This window comes from Diabrotica undecimpunctata, chromosome 9 (assembly GCF_040954645.1).
Source record: "Diabrotica undecimpunctata isolate CICGRU chromosome 9, icDiaUnde3, whole genome shotgun sequence".
Classification (NCBI taxonomy): domain Eukaryota; kingdom Metazoa; phylum Arthropoda; class Insecta; order Coleoptera; family Chrysomelidae; genus Diabrotica; species Diabrotica undecimpunctata.
The window spans coordinates 100521076-100536883 of NC_092811.1; the positions used below are offsets into that span (position 1 = coordinate 100521076).

The window sequence follows — 15808 nt, forward strand, 5'->3', positions numbered from 1 at the left end:
AAATGAATATAATATGTATATACAGGGCGTGTTAAAATTATTTGTCGACATTAAATGTTCATCAAGGTCTCTATAAATCTCTATTTTGCGTAGAGTGAAAATTATACGAATGCCTTTGCATGCAGTTAAATTGGAAAATACTTGCCAAGTTGCTGGTATCTCCAAATTTGAATAAAATACATCCAAGACTTTACTTCCTGCAGATACTGTATTAAATATAACCTTGAAACAAATCCGCACTAAATCACTTCCGAGTTTTCAGCAAAACAAAATGTTTAAACACGTGTAGTCCAGTAATTCATTCCAAATCTATTGAAAGTATGCAGTCCAGTAATTAGACCGAAGGTACTTTATCGTTAACTTGTCCGCAAAGTCCGACTTGAATTTCCGACACACTTTTTTGTTACTTCTTTTTAGCAAACGATTTGTCCTATTCACTGTCTGATATTTCACTATCAGAGTCGTCACTATCTGAATTGTCTATCCGAATAATTAGAGGCCTAACCTCATCTATAACTCACTCGGTTTGAAAAGACTGAACAATTATGTCTTCCGTATGTCAAATACAATTTTGCCATTGTTCTGCCTTTATTTGTTCTAGCGATTCTTTCCATAAACTAAGAACGCCAGCGTCATCTGTTGTTTTGGATGCATGTTTATCACAAAAATTTTTGGTTATATCCCAAACTAACTTAATTGCATTATAGTGGCAATGCTAGGACGGAAGTCAAAGAACTTCATGGCCATATTTAAGAGCCATTTCGTCAGTAACAAATTTCTTTTGAATTTTGTCCTCTCCACACCTTTGAAGTAAATCGACTTTTAAAAATATGTCACTGTGATAAATTTTCTTTTCTGTCAACCACAACTTTATTTCTTCTTTTGTCCAGCTGCTTGAAGGAAATCTCTCTTCTATTCATGAGTGGTAGGATGCATTATTTAACACTATTATGGATGGTCGCTCCAATTTTTTTAAAAAATTTTCTTCAAACCATACTTCAAAAATATTTGCATCTGTATTTCCATTGTAATCACATGTATTCTTTGTGGACGAAAAAATTAAAATAGCGTCAGGAATAGAACCCTCATCATTTCCAGCATGAAGTATAATGTAGCCTTTACCATTACCGGAACGACTGGAAGAATAACATTTCGTGGTGCCATCTTGCCAGGATGATTTTGACATATTTCCTTTAGCGAAAATCCAAGTTTCATCTAAAAATACAACTTGCCTCGGACTATCAGACGTTTTATTGTTCATGTATTTTCTTAAAAAATGCCACCGTTTTGAAACAACATTAGAGTTCACACAATACTTGTCTATTATTTGTCTTTTTATATCGAAAACCTAAATGTTTCAGCACTCTCCACAAACTTGTTAAACTAATATCACACAGTTCCTTGTCTTTTATTTTTTGTAACACAGCATTACCTGTTAGATGTTCTTTGGCTTTATACATATTATATAGAAACAAGAGAACTTGAAACAACAGAGCAATACAATGTTATTCATAAAAGTATTGTAAATATATCGCCGCTTATCTGGTCTGCTAGTAATAAAGTTACCAGCATTTAATTGCAAAGCGGTCTTTGTAGGTGAAAAATATTATACTAAATATTTGAGGTTAGCAAAATACTAAATTAGTGTTATTAAACAGTAGCTTACCTGTAAGTGTTGTTTCATTAGGAATATTACATGACAGTAATTGTAGTATTATTTTCCCACAAGAGTTCAGATCCATCTTGCAATTATTAAACAACGGATGTATTGTACAACTTTTAATAATCTAACACTATTGCGAACTAAATAAAATGGTTACAATTATTTTAATTCATGACAATTCCACCAGGTCCAGGGTATATAACACTATGTCCGGATGGTAAATAACAGTGCACAGATTTAGTAGAGGTAAACAACACCAAGTCCACATGTTGTTGTTTACCTCTGACTGGAAGTGGACTTGGTGTCTATTAAAAAGTCGATAACTTGCCATAAAATTGTCTCTGGACATAGTATGGTTTACCTCTGTGTAGAGCAAGAAAAGTTATATTCAAAAGTGCAATAATCACAATTTTGATAAAAATGGACGTAGTGTCCTTTACCTCCGGGGTTCAGATATATAAAAATGATATTCGGTATCGGTAATTTGAAAAAAATTTGCAATTTTTTTTCAATTAGAAGGATGTAATTGCATAATAAAACATAGTTTTTAATTCCAAAGAACTTTTCATAATAACAATTTTCGATAAAGGTACTCGTCATACCTTGTATAATATTGATAAAATTTTGATGATCGCATCTTAGTTTTAGAGTATGCAAAACTTTTTATGAAGAATAACTTTTTTTCATAAAATTAATATTAAAAAATGTCCCCATATGTTGCCAACTTAAGTAGACACGCTATATACAGTAGACTCCCGTAAGTTCGGTCTCCGCTTAGTCCGGCCGGCTCTCTGAGCCAGGGATGCCAGGTCTGGGGATTTTTCCTCAGAACTGAGGAAAATTGAGAATATTTGGGGACTGGGGAAAAACTTTTGTTAAAATGACTAATATATGGGGAAATCAAACTGGTTAAAATATTGTTAAACTGGCTAAAATATGTTATAAAATATGTTAATATGTATTAAATTTAGTAAAATATAAGTCCAGTAATTATGTGAATATTACTACAACGACAAGATAAGATCGCGGTGACTGATTCCGCATATAGGCCACACTCAATACAGTTTGGTGAATTGGCGCTATCGCGAACAATGATATTACCTGGGGTTCCCTGACAGTGTCATCTATTATAAATTGTCAGTGTAGATCCTGGGTTCCCGACTCACAAGAAACAAATAAAATTATCAAGACTTCTTAGGAGTCATAAGGCATTGTCATTTGTCATTTCCTTTATTTCTATATAATAACTGTCATACTGTCAATAATGTCAAAAACAATTACTATGCCTGTCAGTGTCACCAATAGGACTTTACAACGCTTCTCATTTGTTTCGAGCTTCTGTCATGTCATATAATCTGTGTATAATATTAATATACGCCATATGACAGAAGCTCGAAACAAGCAAGAAGCATTGAAAACTCCTATGGCTGGATAAAATATCGGTAGCCTACGTGGCAGGCAACACACAGCGCAACGCGCGTTGCATACATGTAGGAGAAGATTTGTTAAAAACTGAAATATATAAATCTGGGGAATTCTGTTCAAAATCTGGCAACTTTTAAAACAAAATTTGGGGAAATAAATTTTTTTGGGCCTGGCTTAGTCACACACTTGGCGAGCGCCAGCCAGACGGGAGCAGGTCAAGCGCTCATCTTTACGGTAGGCCTACAGTCAGTGATTCTTGTTTCACTTGCGATTTTTACTGTTTATATAGACAGTATACTTGTGTGTGTGTGTGGACAATAACTGTTTCTTATTTCTGTATTAAACTGCTTTAAAATGAGTAAAACGCGTAAACGTAAATACAAGTCAATGGAACAGAGACTACAAGCTCTGCAAAAGTATTTGCAGAGATTAAGGGCCGGTTGTTCGAACGCTAATCAAAACTTGATTGTAATCAAATAGTTAATTAACATCAAATACGTCACATTTTGAGGTTTTCTTGACTGATTTATTATATTACTATTACTAATTTAAAATAAACCATAATCAAACTCTTTCTGATAATAATTTCATGTTTTTTTTACAAATCAATAATAATAATAAGCATTTTTAATAATTTTGACAGCTGCTGTGACGTATTTGCTTGTAATTAAATATTTGATTACAATCAAGTTTTGATTAGCGTTCGAACGACCGGCCCTTAAACGTGGGCAAAAGTACAATCCACGAATGGCGGCGCAATAGAAAAACTATCGAAGCTTTTGTACACAGATTGAAACTGAAAAAGTTCTACAAAAGCGTTGTACACTGAGAAAAGCAAAACTCTAATTGGTTGAAGATGCAGAAGGCTATGATCTTGCACTTAAAGCTTCAACCAGAAGAGGCGTTCTCCATCTCCGGGTCCATTTTATTGGACTTTGTAGCGAGAAGCTGTCAGCAGACCCAACAGCGGCCAAAAATTTTCTGCAAAATTTTTAAAAATCTTCTTCTTCAAGTGCCCTCTCCGCTGCGGAGTTTGGCAATCATCATTACTATTCGTATCTTTGAAGCTGTTTCTCTAAATAATTGGTTAGATGTGCACTGGAACCAGTCTCTTAAATTGCGCAGCCAAGATATATGTCGTCTCCCCACGCTTCGTTTGCCCTGAATCTTTCCTTGGATAATTAACTGGAGCAATCGGTACTTTTTCCCTCTCATCACATGACCAAAATATTTAAAAATCAATGGTGACCAAAACTTAAGTCCAGAGCAAATCTACAACATTGACGAAACTGGGTTAAATAGACTTCTGTCCAGAAAAACCTTTGCCACCCCACAAGAAACATCTCCGGCAGGATTTAAAGTCAGCAAAGAGATGATAACGATCGCCTTGTGTTCAAATGCCCCGGGGACCCACAAGGTATCCCTATTTGTTATTGGCACAGCAGCAAAACCGAGAACGTTCTAGAACATAAACATGGAAACTCTACCAGGGTATTACCGGTCGCAGAAAGCAGCATGGATGGACACATATTTGTTTAGGGAATGGCTTGTGTGCGAATTTGTTCCGAAAGTGAAAAACTATTTGACAAAATTAAATCTGCCCATCAAAGCACTTCTACTGCTTGACAACGCGCCTACTCAACAGGAAGGTCTTCAGTGTGATGATAAAAAAGAAATTAAACTGCTGTTCCTGCCACCTAATGTAACCAGTCTTCAACAGCCAATGGACCAAGGGGTCATTGAGTGCTTGAAGAGAAAGTATCGCCGAAAACTGCTTTCTGAAGTTCTTTTCAAACTGGAGGCTGATGTCTCTTAAAAGTGCTGAGGTTAGTTAGTATGAAGGATGTTGTGTACATGTCGGTCAAGGTATACAACAAAATACCACCGTCGACGTTTGTAAAGTCTTGGAAAAAACTTTGGCCAAATATAGAAGATAAGATTGACCAAGCAAACACAATCAGCAGATGAGCCAAACAACATTCTTGTTAACGAACCTGATGACAATGCTGCACGACCTTCAGCAACTACCTAACTGTGGTGTTGAAGAAGATGTTTTGGAGTGGATCAACTTTGAAAAGGAACTACACAACGAGGTTTTGAACGACGACAAAATCGCCGAGTGTATCATTCGCCAAGAAAATGAGAAGGATAACGACACAAATGCTGCTGAGAATGAAGAGGAAGATGAAGAAAATAAAATGAGCCACGCTGAAGGCAAAGCAGCTTTGCAACTGGCAGCTACCTACGTCGAACAGCAAAAAGAAGCAACTGTCATTAATGTAATGATTATTAAAAATTGGCGTGACTTTTCACATCAAAAATCATTAAAAAAGAAAATTCAGAAAAAAATTACTGACTTTTTTTAAGTGTTTAAGAAGCCAAACTACCAATGTGCAATAATATTTTTAAATTTTATTAGGCCTAGAGTTCTGAAAGTATTGTTTTATAGTATTTTTGTAACTGTCTATCTTTTTATATGTGTTAAATATATTTATGTCAGATTAGTCCTCTGTGTTGTCTTCTACTTAATGTACAAGTGTTTTGTTTTTGCTAGATCCATACAAACAATAAAAGGGCATTTTTTAGATAAACATCGGTCAGTTCGGACTAGGGTCCGGTCCCGAGGTGGCCGAACTTACGGGAGTCTACTGTATTAATGTAGTTTTTTTCACGTAATAATATTAGTTTATTGTTACCAAATAACTCTAATAATGTTATAGGTAAACAAAAAGTTGAAGATTTAGAACAGATTGCTCTAACTCCTGAACAATGGAAGAAAGTGTCCTCATTGTTAGATAACATACCTGTTCCTAAAATAAGAGCAGGTTGGAAGATAACTGTGCATCCGAAACTTTTTGAAACTGAAGATACTGTTACGGTTAAAAAAGATCTTGTACGATTGTAAGTATAAAATGTATATTTATAATGCTAACTTTGGCTTATATTCTTCTGAAGCTATTTTCTTGTGACATCTTAATACAATTTACTATTTCGACTTAAAAAACACCACAATTTTAGTTTAAAATATCTTTATGTTGACGTTTCGATTTCTAATTCGGAAAACGATTTTTGAAGTGGAAATCGAAACGTATTTGCAAGGAATAAAAAGTTTTATTATAAAACTAACAAATTCCGCTTCAATAGCTCTGGAGGAATTAAATGCCTTGTTCAATTACCTAATTTACCTCAGAATCTAGCATACATAAGCTTCAATTTTAAATTTCTTGTTGCGGACATAAAAAAACTTGAAAAACAAAATTTGACTTTCTGTGAATCAGTCGATTTGATTAATCATGTTTAAGAATCTTTTCGTAAGGTTGAAGGAAACGTAGGCATAACTGTAGGAAATAAATTGCAGTATGTTTTAAACAAAAACTCAGGATTTTCTATTGTGGAAAAAGTTGTGACAGTTCATCAAGGTGATTCTGTACTAGAACTTGAACCCATCTAAAATGCACCAATAACTTCTGTTGATGTTGAATTTTTGAAGTTTTTTTATTTATAAACATTTATGCACAGATAGAAACATAATATTTTAATTGCAAATTTGTAACGGGTATTGTGCCTACCAAATTGGGATCATTATAGGGAGTTGAAAATTGGGGACAGAAATTACTGGGGTGGAGATTGGGTAAGCAAAACAAACCGAAACGTTTGCGAACGGCTGCTCTTGGTTTGTTTGGAGAGCTGGGTCGTGAGAAAGTGAATGAAATAAGGGGACTGGAATGGGTTAACTACAAAAATGAATTAAAAAGGGGTACTTACATGGATCTCCTGGACAAACACAACACAAGAAGGTTCTTAAGCTATTTAAATCGGACGCAGCTTACAAGAATCTTCCTGCTGGGTGGAAGGGTAAACTTTTCTTTCATAAAAAAATATAAAAAAAGGGGCTAAAATATTTTTAAAAGGAAATAATAACTTGGTTTAGGGAAAAAAAATTACATATTTATTGTTATCCTCACTACAAACAGTTACAAATACAAATAATAATAACAAAATGCAAAAACAACTTACAATGTTGCTATCGGTTTAGAAACTCTAGATGTTGGAGACACTATAAGAACTTAAATTATTATTGGCGACAGTTTGAGGCGAAAATAAATTATTACAAATGAGAAATATGTTTTTAAAAGGAACTATGCATATAGGTTAACCTTTTTTTTAAAAAAAACAAAACAAAATCTCAATTTATGATTATGTATGTACCAATTGTCAAGAAAATAGTGCTAACTGTCGTATGTCAATACTAAATTTTAAAACTTTGAGAATAATTAATATGACAGCCAACCACTCTCTAACATTTATAATTTTACTTATTACAATTTCTTAACTTTAAAAGTTCAACAAAAAAAATTACCTGAATTTCACTAAGTGCTATTTTTTTCCTTTAAAAGTTGTGGGGTTGGAACTGGACTCAAAATTCACTGCAACACAAACAAATGCATCTTACAAACTACTAAAATAGTCTGGAATGACCTGAGACAAACAAAATGAAGATAGAAGCTGGGCACTAGATTATCTTGACGCAATCTTCGAAACTTGGCTTTTTAAAAAAAAACTCAATCGCAATGGAACCATGTGGTATCTTTTAAAGTTGTCTGGAACGCCGTTTTATAAATCCCTTGGGTGAGAGACGGCACGAAACAAAACAGTGATTACAGACAGAAATTGACACATTACATTCGAGTATAATTCACTTTTTTACAAACAAAATTTGCCGGTTTTTGAAGATTACATATAACCTCTTTTCCCGTCAAGATCTCAAACTAAACTTCATTAACTGCACTTAAACTCCACACTGCTACTATACTACATATTTTCTCATGCCAAAAGACGAAAAACATTACGAATTAGAAGAAAAATTCGGACCAACACCGAAACCAGTCCGGCTCGCGGAGATAAGAATACGGCCGAGGTCAGAAAGCCCTGCCTGTCGTAAGAGGCGACTAATGGGTAGGAATCGGGAGGTGGAGAGCCGTCGCTTGAGGTGTCGGGTTTGTAGAAACGCACACGGTCGCTTCGGCGACACGGTCACTGGTCTACACTCCTAGTATCCGAGACGGGACTCTCGTGGGACCACTCTACTCTCATTCCAAAAGAGCCTGGTGAGGTTGAACGAGCTGGGCCCGTACATACTTCTCCTAACCTTGTGTCAGGCGTGGTGTGGTTGCCCCGGCACGTACCCACCGGGAGATCCAAGAGTGGTAGAGGAGAGATCCTCGGCGGCGACCTGTCTACGTGCGAGGTGGAAATTCCTCCGCCTGCCAAACATATCCGCCCGGGGGCGGGATAACGGGTAGGTGAGGTACTCGCAACACAGGTACTACGGGGAAGGTGGAGCCCCACGAAACGTTTCTTGCATACGTGGCGTGGCACCTTCACTTTGGTGTCGGACTCGTAGGGGCAGAGGTTTCGTTAACGGACGTATAGCCGAAAGGCCAGGTAGTCCAGGGTCCTGCCAAAACAATTTGGAGGGCGCAAAGCACAGCAATGTCCCATCCTGTGATCCAGGCGCTTTGAGCATCGGCGATATTTGAAGAAGAGAAGAATTTTGACATTTTATTTTCGTCTGGTTTTGGAGAACTTAATTTGGAACCTAATTTTAAAGAAGAGGCTGGTTCTTCAAGTTTGGCAAGTCATTTTCGGCATTATTTACAATATTTGTAGTTTCAGCAGCAGCGAAAACATGGTCATCATATATATCCATGTTTAGCGGTTGAATTCCTGTTTTAGAAAAACCACTCAAAGCATTTTCTATTGTAGCTACTTTTTTATATGCATTACAAAATAAAACCCCTATCTGCCTGTGTGTCATAGCACGATTTCGATTTCATCTAATAAAAGCACTTACGAGGTGAATGAATGTTTCACGAAATCTCTAAAATGTATGAGCCATTTTAGAAACAAATCTTTATTAACCTATCCATTTTCTTAGCACAATCCTAAGCAACCTGGCAAAGCGTGGTCTAACAGATCTTGTTTCATTTTTTTTTCTTGGATATATGATACTGGGAGAAAAAAATGTTCCAATCGCAATTATGGCACAAATCACTGTAAAAGGAATACCTCTCTTCGCACTTGACAATATGCCAACCTGCTTGTGCCTTTTTGTTGCGAATATCTTTGCAGATCCGAAATGTACAGTAGAGAAGCTACTTTCATCCACATTTGGTTTGGAGACAGATTATTGTCGTCAATAACCTTTGTCAACATTGAAAAAAATTCCATAATTGTTGGTTTATTAAACGCTTGGGCTCTAGCTCATGAAGTTTTTTCCGATATAAACGCAAACTTATAGAGGGATTTTCTTTTAAAAATTCGTGCACCCAATCCCCTCCTGCTATTTCAAATGCCAGTCTACGAAGTTCTACCATGTTAAAACTAAAAAACGAACTTCAAGAGCTCTTAAATGGATGACCGATATTTCTTCAAACGCCTTACTAAATATAGGACGCTTACCACCCAAATAACCTTTTCTGAAATCTGTAGCAAAACGATTTTTCTCATGAAATCTTCTACGTAACGTGCTTGCAGGGACATTGTAAGTTTTTGCAGCACGTTTCCAACCCATATGTTTGTTTCTTACTTCGGCAAGCTCAGATTTCATATCATCTTTTACCAGCTCAAAAAGACTGCCTTTTTTTAATTTGTCGAATGGCCTATTATTTCTAAAACAAAAAATATATGAGAATGCTGCATTTGACTATGATGGCACCCTATGTTAACAAAGCCGCACGTTTAAGGTGCCATCATTGCCTCATACGCAACGAAGCAAACAAACTTTTTTTACATAACCAAATTCTAACCTTACTTATTTCTGACTTTAATAGCACGCGTACAAGGCATGTTTCTTAACATATAAATTAATACAATAAAATTTTGCAACAAATATAAGTATTACAAAGATGAAGTTACAACCATTTTCGCATATAAGTATTACAAGTTTATGACGTACCTACCTGTCAATGATGAATCAGCACCCAAATTTTTTAAAACTTCTGTATTTTGATAACCCAGCTTACTTTAACGTTGCCGTCGAATACAGTGACGTTTACGCATTTATGCAGTACCGTGTGAATTTGGTACATTGTAGTGTGGTTGCGTTCAGGAGATATTAGTAGGGTGCCATCATACCCAGGATGCCATCACAGACTGGTCTCCCCTACATTTTGCTATTGTGCCTTGTTTTATCAATTTTGGACAAAGTCTTGTCTACTTTAATTGATCTCTATCCTTTTGTTATCTATTTTATTCCAGAATGTTTCTTGAAACAATCCTCAAACACTCTTAACAAACAATCCTCGAAAAACTAACATTTATGTAGGTTTTTTTCTCCCAGAACTTTCGTAAATTTTAAAATTTCTGCTTGACTTCTGGGTGACACTTTTCCACTGTGGACGTGGACTATAATTTCAATGATTTTTTAGATAGGCTTGTCTGTATTTTCAATAAGGCATTTCCTTTAATTACAATTAAATCAAAACATCACAAAGCCTGGACTACCAAAGGTATCCGCATATCAGCTAAGAATATGCGTTCACTACTGTACATCAAGGACCCTACCTAAACCGTATTCAAACAGCTAAAAAATGTACTATCAAAATCGTCCGGGAAGTTCTAAAAATGTTGCAAAAGAAACTTGGTCCATAATAAACGATCTTCGAAATAAAATTAATACAGCTCAAACATTGTCTCTTCCAAACCCTGAAAATGTAAATGAATACTTCGTTAATGTGAGTAAAAATATAACATCAGCTATTTTGCCATAACAAGATCCTATTTCCTGTCTCCCCAATTCAAAAAAGATCTCGAATTCATTATTTATAAGACTAGTTGATAAATCTAAACTAATCCAAACAATAAGTAGTATCAAAAGCAAATATTCGTGTAGTACTGATGGACTTTCCATAAAAATCTTCTTAAATCTCCCAAATAATGTTTTGGAGGTCTTGGTCTCACTAATTAATGATTCCTTTGAAAAAGGTATATTTATAGAGTGCCTAAAGACAGCCATTATTATTCCTCTTCATATGGGTAGTAAAAAATCGAATGTCTGCAACTAAAGACCTATTGCGTTACTACCGGTTCTATCCAAAATTATTGAGAGACTTATAAAAGCCCGACATACGTCCTTCCTCGTTGAAAAAAACATGTTATCACAAATTTAGTTCGGCTTTTTATCTAATAAATATACCAATGATGCTAGGTTTTCTGTACTACATGAGGTCTACCAAGCACTAAACAATAATCTTTACACTGCCACTGTTTTTTGTGACTATGCCAAAGCTTTTGATTGTGTAAATCACGATATTTTGATAAAAAAAACTAAATTTCTACGGAATTCGAAGTATTTCTTTGAATTGGCTCCAATCTTACTTAAGGAATAGGAAACAACTAGTTAGAGCAAATGATACTGACTCTAGTCACAAAAACATTGTATGTGGAGTACCACAAGGTTCAGTATTTCTGTCCTCTACTTTACCTTATCTTTATAAATGACATCACTAACTTAAAAATCATAGCAAGACTGCATAACTTGGACACATACTGAGGAATGATAAATATAGTCTTCTGCAGGTCATCATGCAGGGTAGAGTCGATGGCAAAAAGTGAATAGGTAGAAAGAGGAAGTCATGGCTGCGAAATATTCGAGACTGGACAAACATGACTGTAGACCAATTATTCCACGTTGCAAAAGACAGACAAACTTTTAGAAATGTGGTCGCCAACCTCCGTTAATGGGGACGGCATAGGAAGAAGCACCGGCAGTATCACCTGGAGGAACTCTAATATTGCAACTCTTCATGCAACTATAACTTCTTATCTACTTAAAATAAAAACCTGGTCCGACTCGTGCTTCTTAATAACAGTGCCAGGAAAAACCTGGTCCGACTCTAATGTATTCTCTTTTAACGTGGATAAAATAGTAGCATTATAAAGGAGCTCTTCAACCTTTGCTTCTTACTAACAGCCAGATCAGTATCGTTGATTCTGTAAACTTTCTTGGTATTTTTATAGGCAGCAACCTTAAATTGTCTCTTCATATCGATTTGTTAAGTAAGAAACTAGCATCTTCCAAAATAACATATTTCTCTTTGTTCGAGTCTCATCTTCGATATGGTCTTCCTTTTTGGGGTTCTAGTACAGCTGTCCAATCTGATGTTATTTTTAAATTACAAGAAAGAGCAATACGTTATCTTTCTGGCCTCAGTAAAATAACACATTGCAGAAGCTACTTCAAACATCACGGGATTTTAACTCTTCCCTCTTTATATATTTTAGAAACTGTTTACTTAGTTAGTAAACACCTACCTGTTTCTCCAGCAAGACCTAATCATGACTACTCTACTAGAAATTCAACCTTTGATGTGTATTTACCGATTCCGTCCACTGAGTTAATAAAGAAATCTATATTATATTCGGCAAAAAAATTATACAACCCTTTGCAACTGAAATCTGCAACTTTTTTCCTTAAGTTCCGTAAAATGACAAAAGGCTATCTATCTGAAAGACCATATTATTCAGTGGAAGAGTTTCGTAACGAATAACTAAGAAACTACAGTACGTTTATGTACAAGTAACCAAAGTATTTATATATATATATATATATATATATATATATATATATATATATATATATATATATGTTCGGAAAGATTTCCGCGGTTAGTACAATTAAACTTAGAGCTAAGATTAATATTATTATAAAAATTAATATTAAACTCACCAGTCTTCCGGGTTGAACCGCGTCGATATCCATTTTGCCGAGCTTTCGACATCCTCTCTGATGTCTTCTTCAGGGCTTCCGAGGTCTCAGTCTCCCGAGCCCCCAGACACTACTACACTCACTAGTCACTTCTAGTTCACTCACTAGTTCAGTGTCCCCAGACACTACTACACTCACTAGTGAGTGTAGTAGTGTCTGGGGGCTCGGGAGACTGAGACCTCGGAAGCCCTGAAGAAGACATCAGAGAGGATGTCGAAAGCTCGGCAAAATGGATATCGACGCGGTTCAACCCGGAAGACTGGTGAGTTTAATATTAATTTTTATAATAATATTAATCTTAGCTCTAAGTTTATATATATATATATATATATATATATATATATATATATATATATATATATATTGGGTGTCACATGCAGCAACTTAAACTTATTAGTTGCGTAAGGTTTTTTAGAAACTTGAGGTTTTATTATGCAATTTGCAATTTATTTAAATTTTGCAATGGATTGTGTATTTTATTATCTTTTAATTTTTGATATTGACTATTTATGTAATTTTAGTAAATTTTAAATTGTTATTGTTATTTTTTCTGTTTTATTGTTATTGTGACTGTTTGTATGCTTTGTCCATAAAATTAGGAATCAATCTAAACTTCATTTAAACTTTGTAAAAAAATCTACCATCTTGTAATGTTTACTATTTCTTTACAGAATGATAGCGAATAACGAGACTGATATTAAAGCTATAAATTGGGAAAAATACGCTGAACACTTCGAAGGTATGACAGGCAGAAGGTTGAATTATTTGTTTAACCAGCTAAGATTTTATGCATCTGCGTCAAAGATGGAAGGCTTACCTGGTAAGTTTAATAAAGATAATTTATCCTAAAGCTAGAGTATAAATAACCACTAAGATCATCTTAAGCATTCAATTCATATATGAAGGAGTATAGACTTTCGCTAATTCTGTAATTGTACATTGTTTTTATGGTTTATAGGTAGTAGTTTGGACTCATTTCTTCTTAACGTTTCCTATATAATTGCAACAGATATCGTCAAAGCCGATGTAGCAGCAGCAGCAGTAGTACAGTAATGTGCCAATTACTATTTTTTTTTTCAAAAATTTATTTACACAATCTGTTTAAATTGACTATCAGTTTACTGTGCTTTAAATTTGGAAGTATTTCCAATGACTATCAGTTTACTGAATTTATAAATTGATAAACCTTTTAAAAAGACTTGTAGGGAGTATTCCAGTGAGTACTTACCTTTAAAGTCAAAAATAAGATTTATCTTAACCTAAAAAATATTTTAACAGTCTAATTAAAACTAATCCTAGTAGGTAAGTCAGATGGTTTGAACTTCTCGAGCTTCTTACTTTCTACTGGTAAGTTTATTAGATAACTTCCTAGTTTGTTTGGGTTTGATTTCACTCGTTCCGATAGGCTACACTAAACTTTTTGATCACTTCTTTAACACTCGGAACATTAAGATCCCTATGAATTATGCTGTTAGATGCATATACTGTATACAGAAATTTAGTGTCCTATTATGAAAGTTATTTTAATAACAGCTATAAAACTGAATAATCCCTTCTAAATACTCTATTGTTGTATAATTATCACAGTGCCCAAGCTGCCAGGACCGACATATAGCCAAGTCAACTGTAGGTAGGTACATATAATCAGATCAAATATTATCATTCAGGCGTAATGTCAAAAAACTCTTTTTATAAACATACAAATTTCCCATAATTATTGTATTCTTTTATTCATCATTATTTTAAGTCTCAACGAAGAAAATGCGCTTAAAATTATGAAGATCTTAATTTAGTCAAATTGACTGGACCGGCCATGGAAATTAATAAGTTTTGGGAAAACGGGTAATATCTCAAACAGCACATTCCAACTGACAAACCCGTATATACAGTTATGATGAGTAGACGTTTAACTTAATTGACCTTTTAACAAATTACTTGGGATTTATATAACTTTCCACCTGTTATTTATCGTTAATTGTTTTTTAATTTGAAGTGAGTTGTACGATGACAAACTAACACTTAAAAGTCTGCTTTCGATGGAATTGGTTGTAAAGTCGTTTGAGTGTTCAGTTTGTGCAAAAAATGAGTTGAGTATTGTTATAAAAGTGTTTATTTTTAAATTTAGAGTGTGTACACTTGCCGGTGAATCCGGCAATATACGTAAGACAAATTTACCTTTATTGTATGAAACAATGTGGCGTCCCTGGAGTCCAGAGGATAATAGGGCAATTTCGCCAGTTAATGAACCGGAACCAAATCGACAAGGAGGTGATCTTATTCAAGTCTTAGAACCTGAACACCGCCAACGAATACGTTTATCTACTGATGCAAAACAAATTATTGCCAATGTTTTTCAAACTTTTGTCGAAAAAAACATGGACAGTAACGAAGCCTTACATGAAACGGCAACTTTGACTAAAAAGCCATTATCCACAGTCAGAAAAATTGTAAGTAATCCTATTATACCAAGATTAACAAGACGGGATAACAGTATTTCTCGGAAGCTCAATCGTGCAGATGAAGATCTTATTCGTCGCAAAGTGTATGCCTTGTATGAAGAGCACATACAGAATTACTTATATGACAAAGATATTTATTTTCGCATAAATAATACTAAGAAGAATTTATTGGACGTTTTAAAAAGTTTCGCATTGAAAAACGAATACTTATGTGATAATTATGCCGAAAATATGGGTCATACGATTTTAAGACTTCCGCCATATTACTGTGTATTTAACCCAATCGAACATATGTGGCATCAACTTAAGTCAAGAGTTCGAAGAAATATTACTTCGCCACATTTAAATGCATCTGTCCTGCATCTAATTGAAAGGGAAATATGTACTTAACATTGATGCGAATAGTTGGAAAAATGCAATCTCACATATCATGAAAGCTGAGAATTCATATTTTCCTACACATAATATACAACATATTATCATCAATTTAAA

At 34.8% G+C, this 15808-nt stretch overlaps 1 protein-coding gene across 1 annotated transcript in view; it reads left to right on the plus strand.

Moving 5' to 3' along the window:
• LOC140450322 (uncharacterized) overlaps window positions 1–15808 on the plus strand; it is a 74457-nt gene that overhangs the window by 53414 nt on the left and 5235 nt on the right. Inside the window, exons 5-6 of the mRNA XM_072543899.1 lie at window positions 5809–5989; window positions 13529–13677. Of these exons, the coding sequence (XP_072400000.1) occupies window positions 5809–5989; window positions 13529–13677 (330 nt within the window). The remainder of the gene's footprint in view (window positions 1–5808; window positions 5990–13528; window positions 13678–15808) is intronic.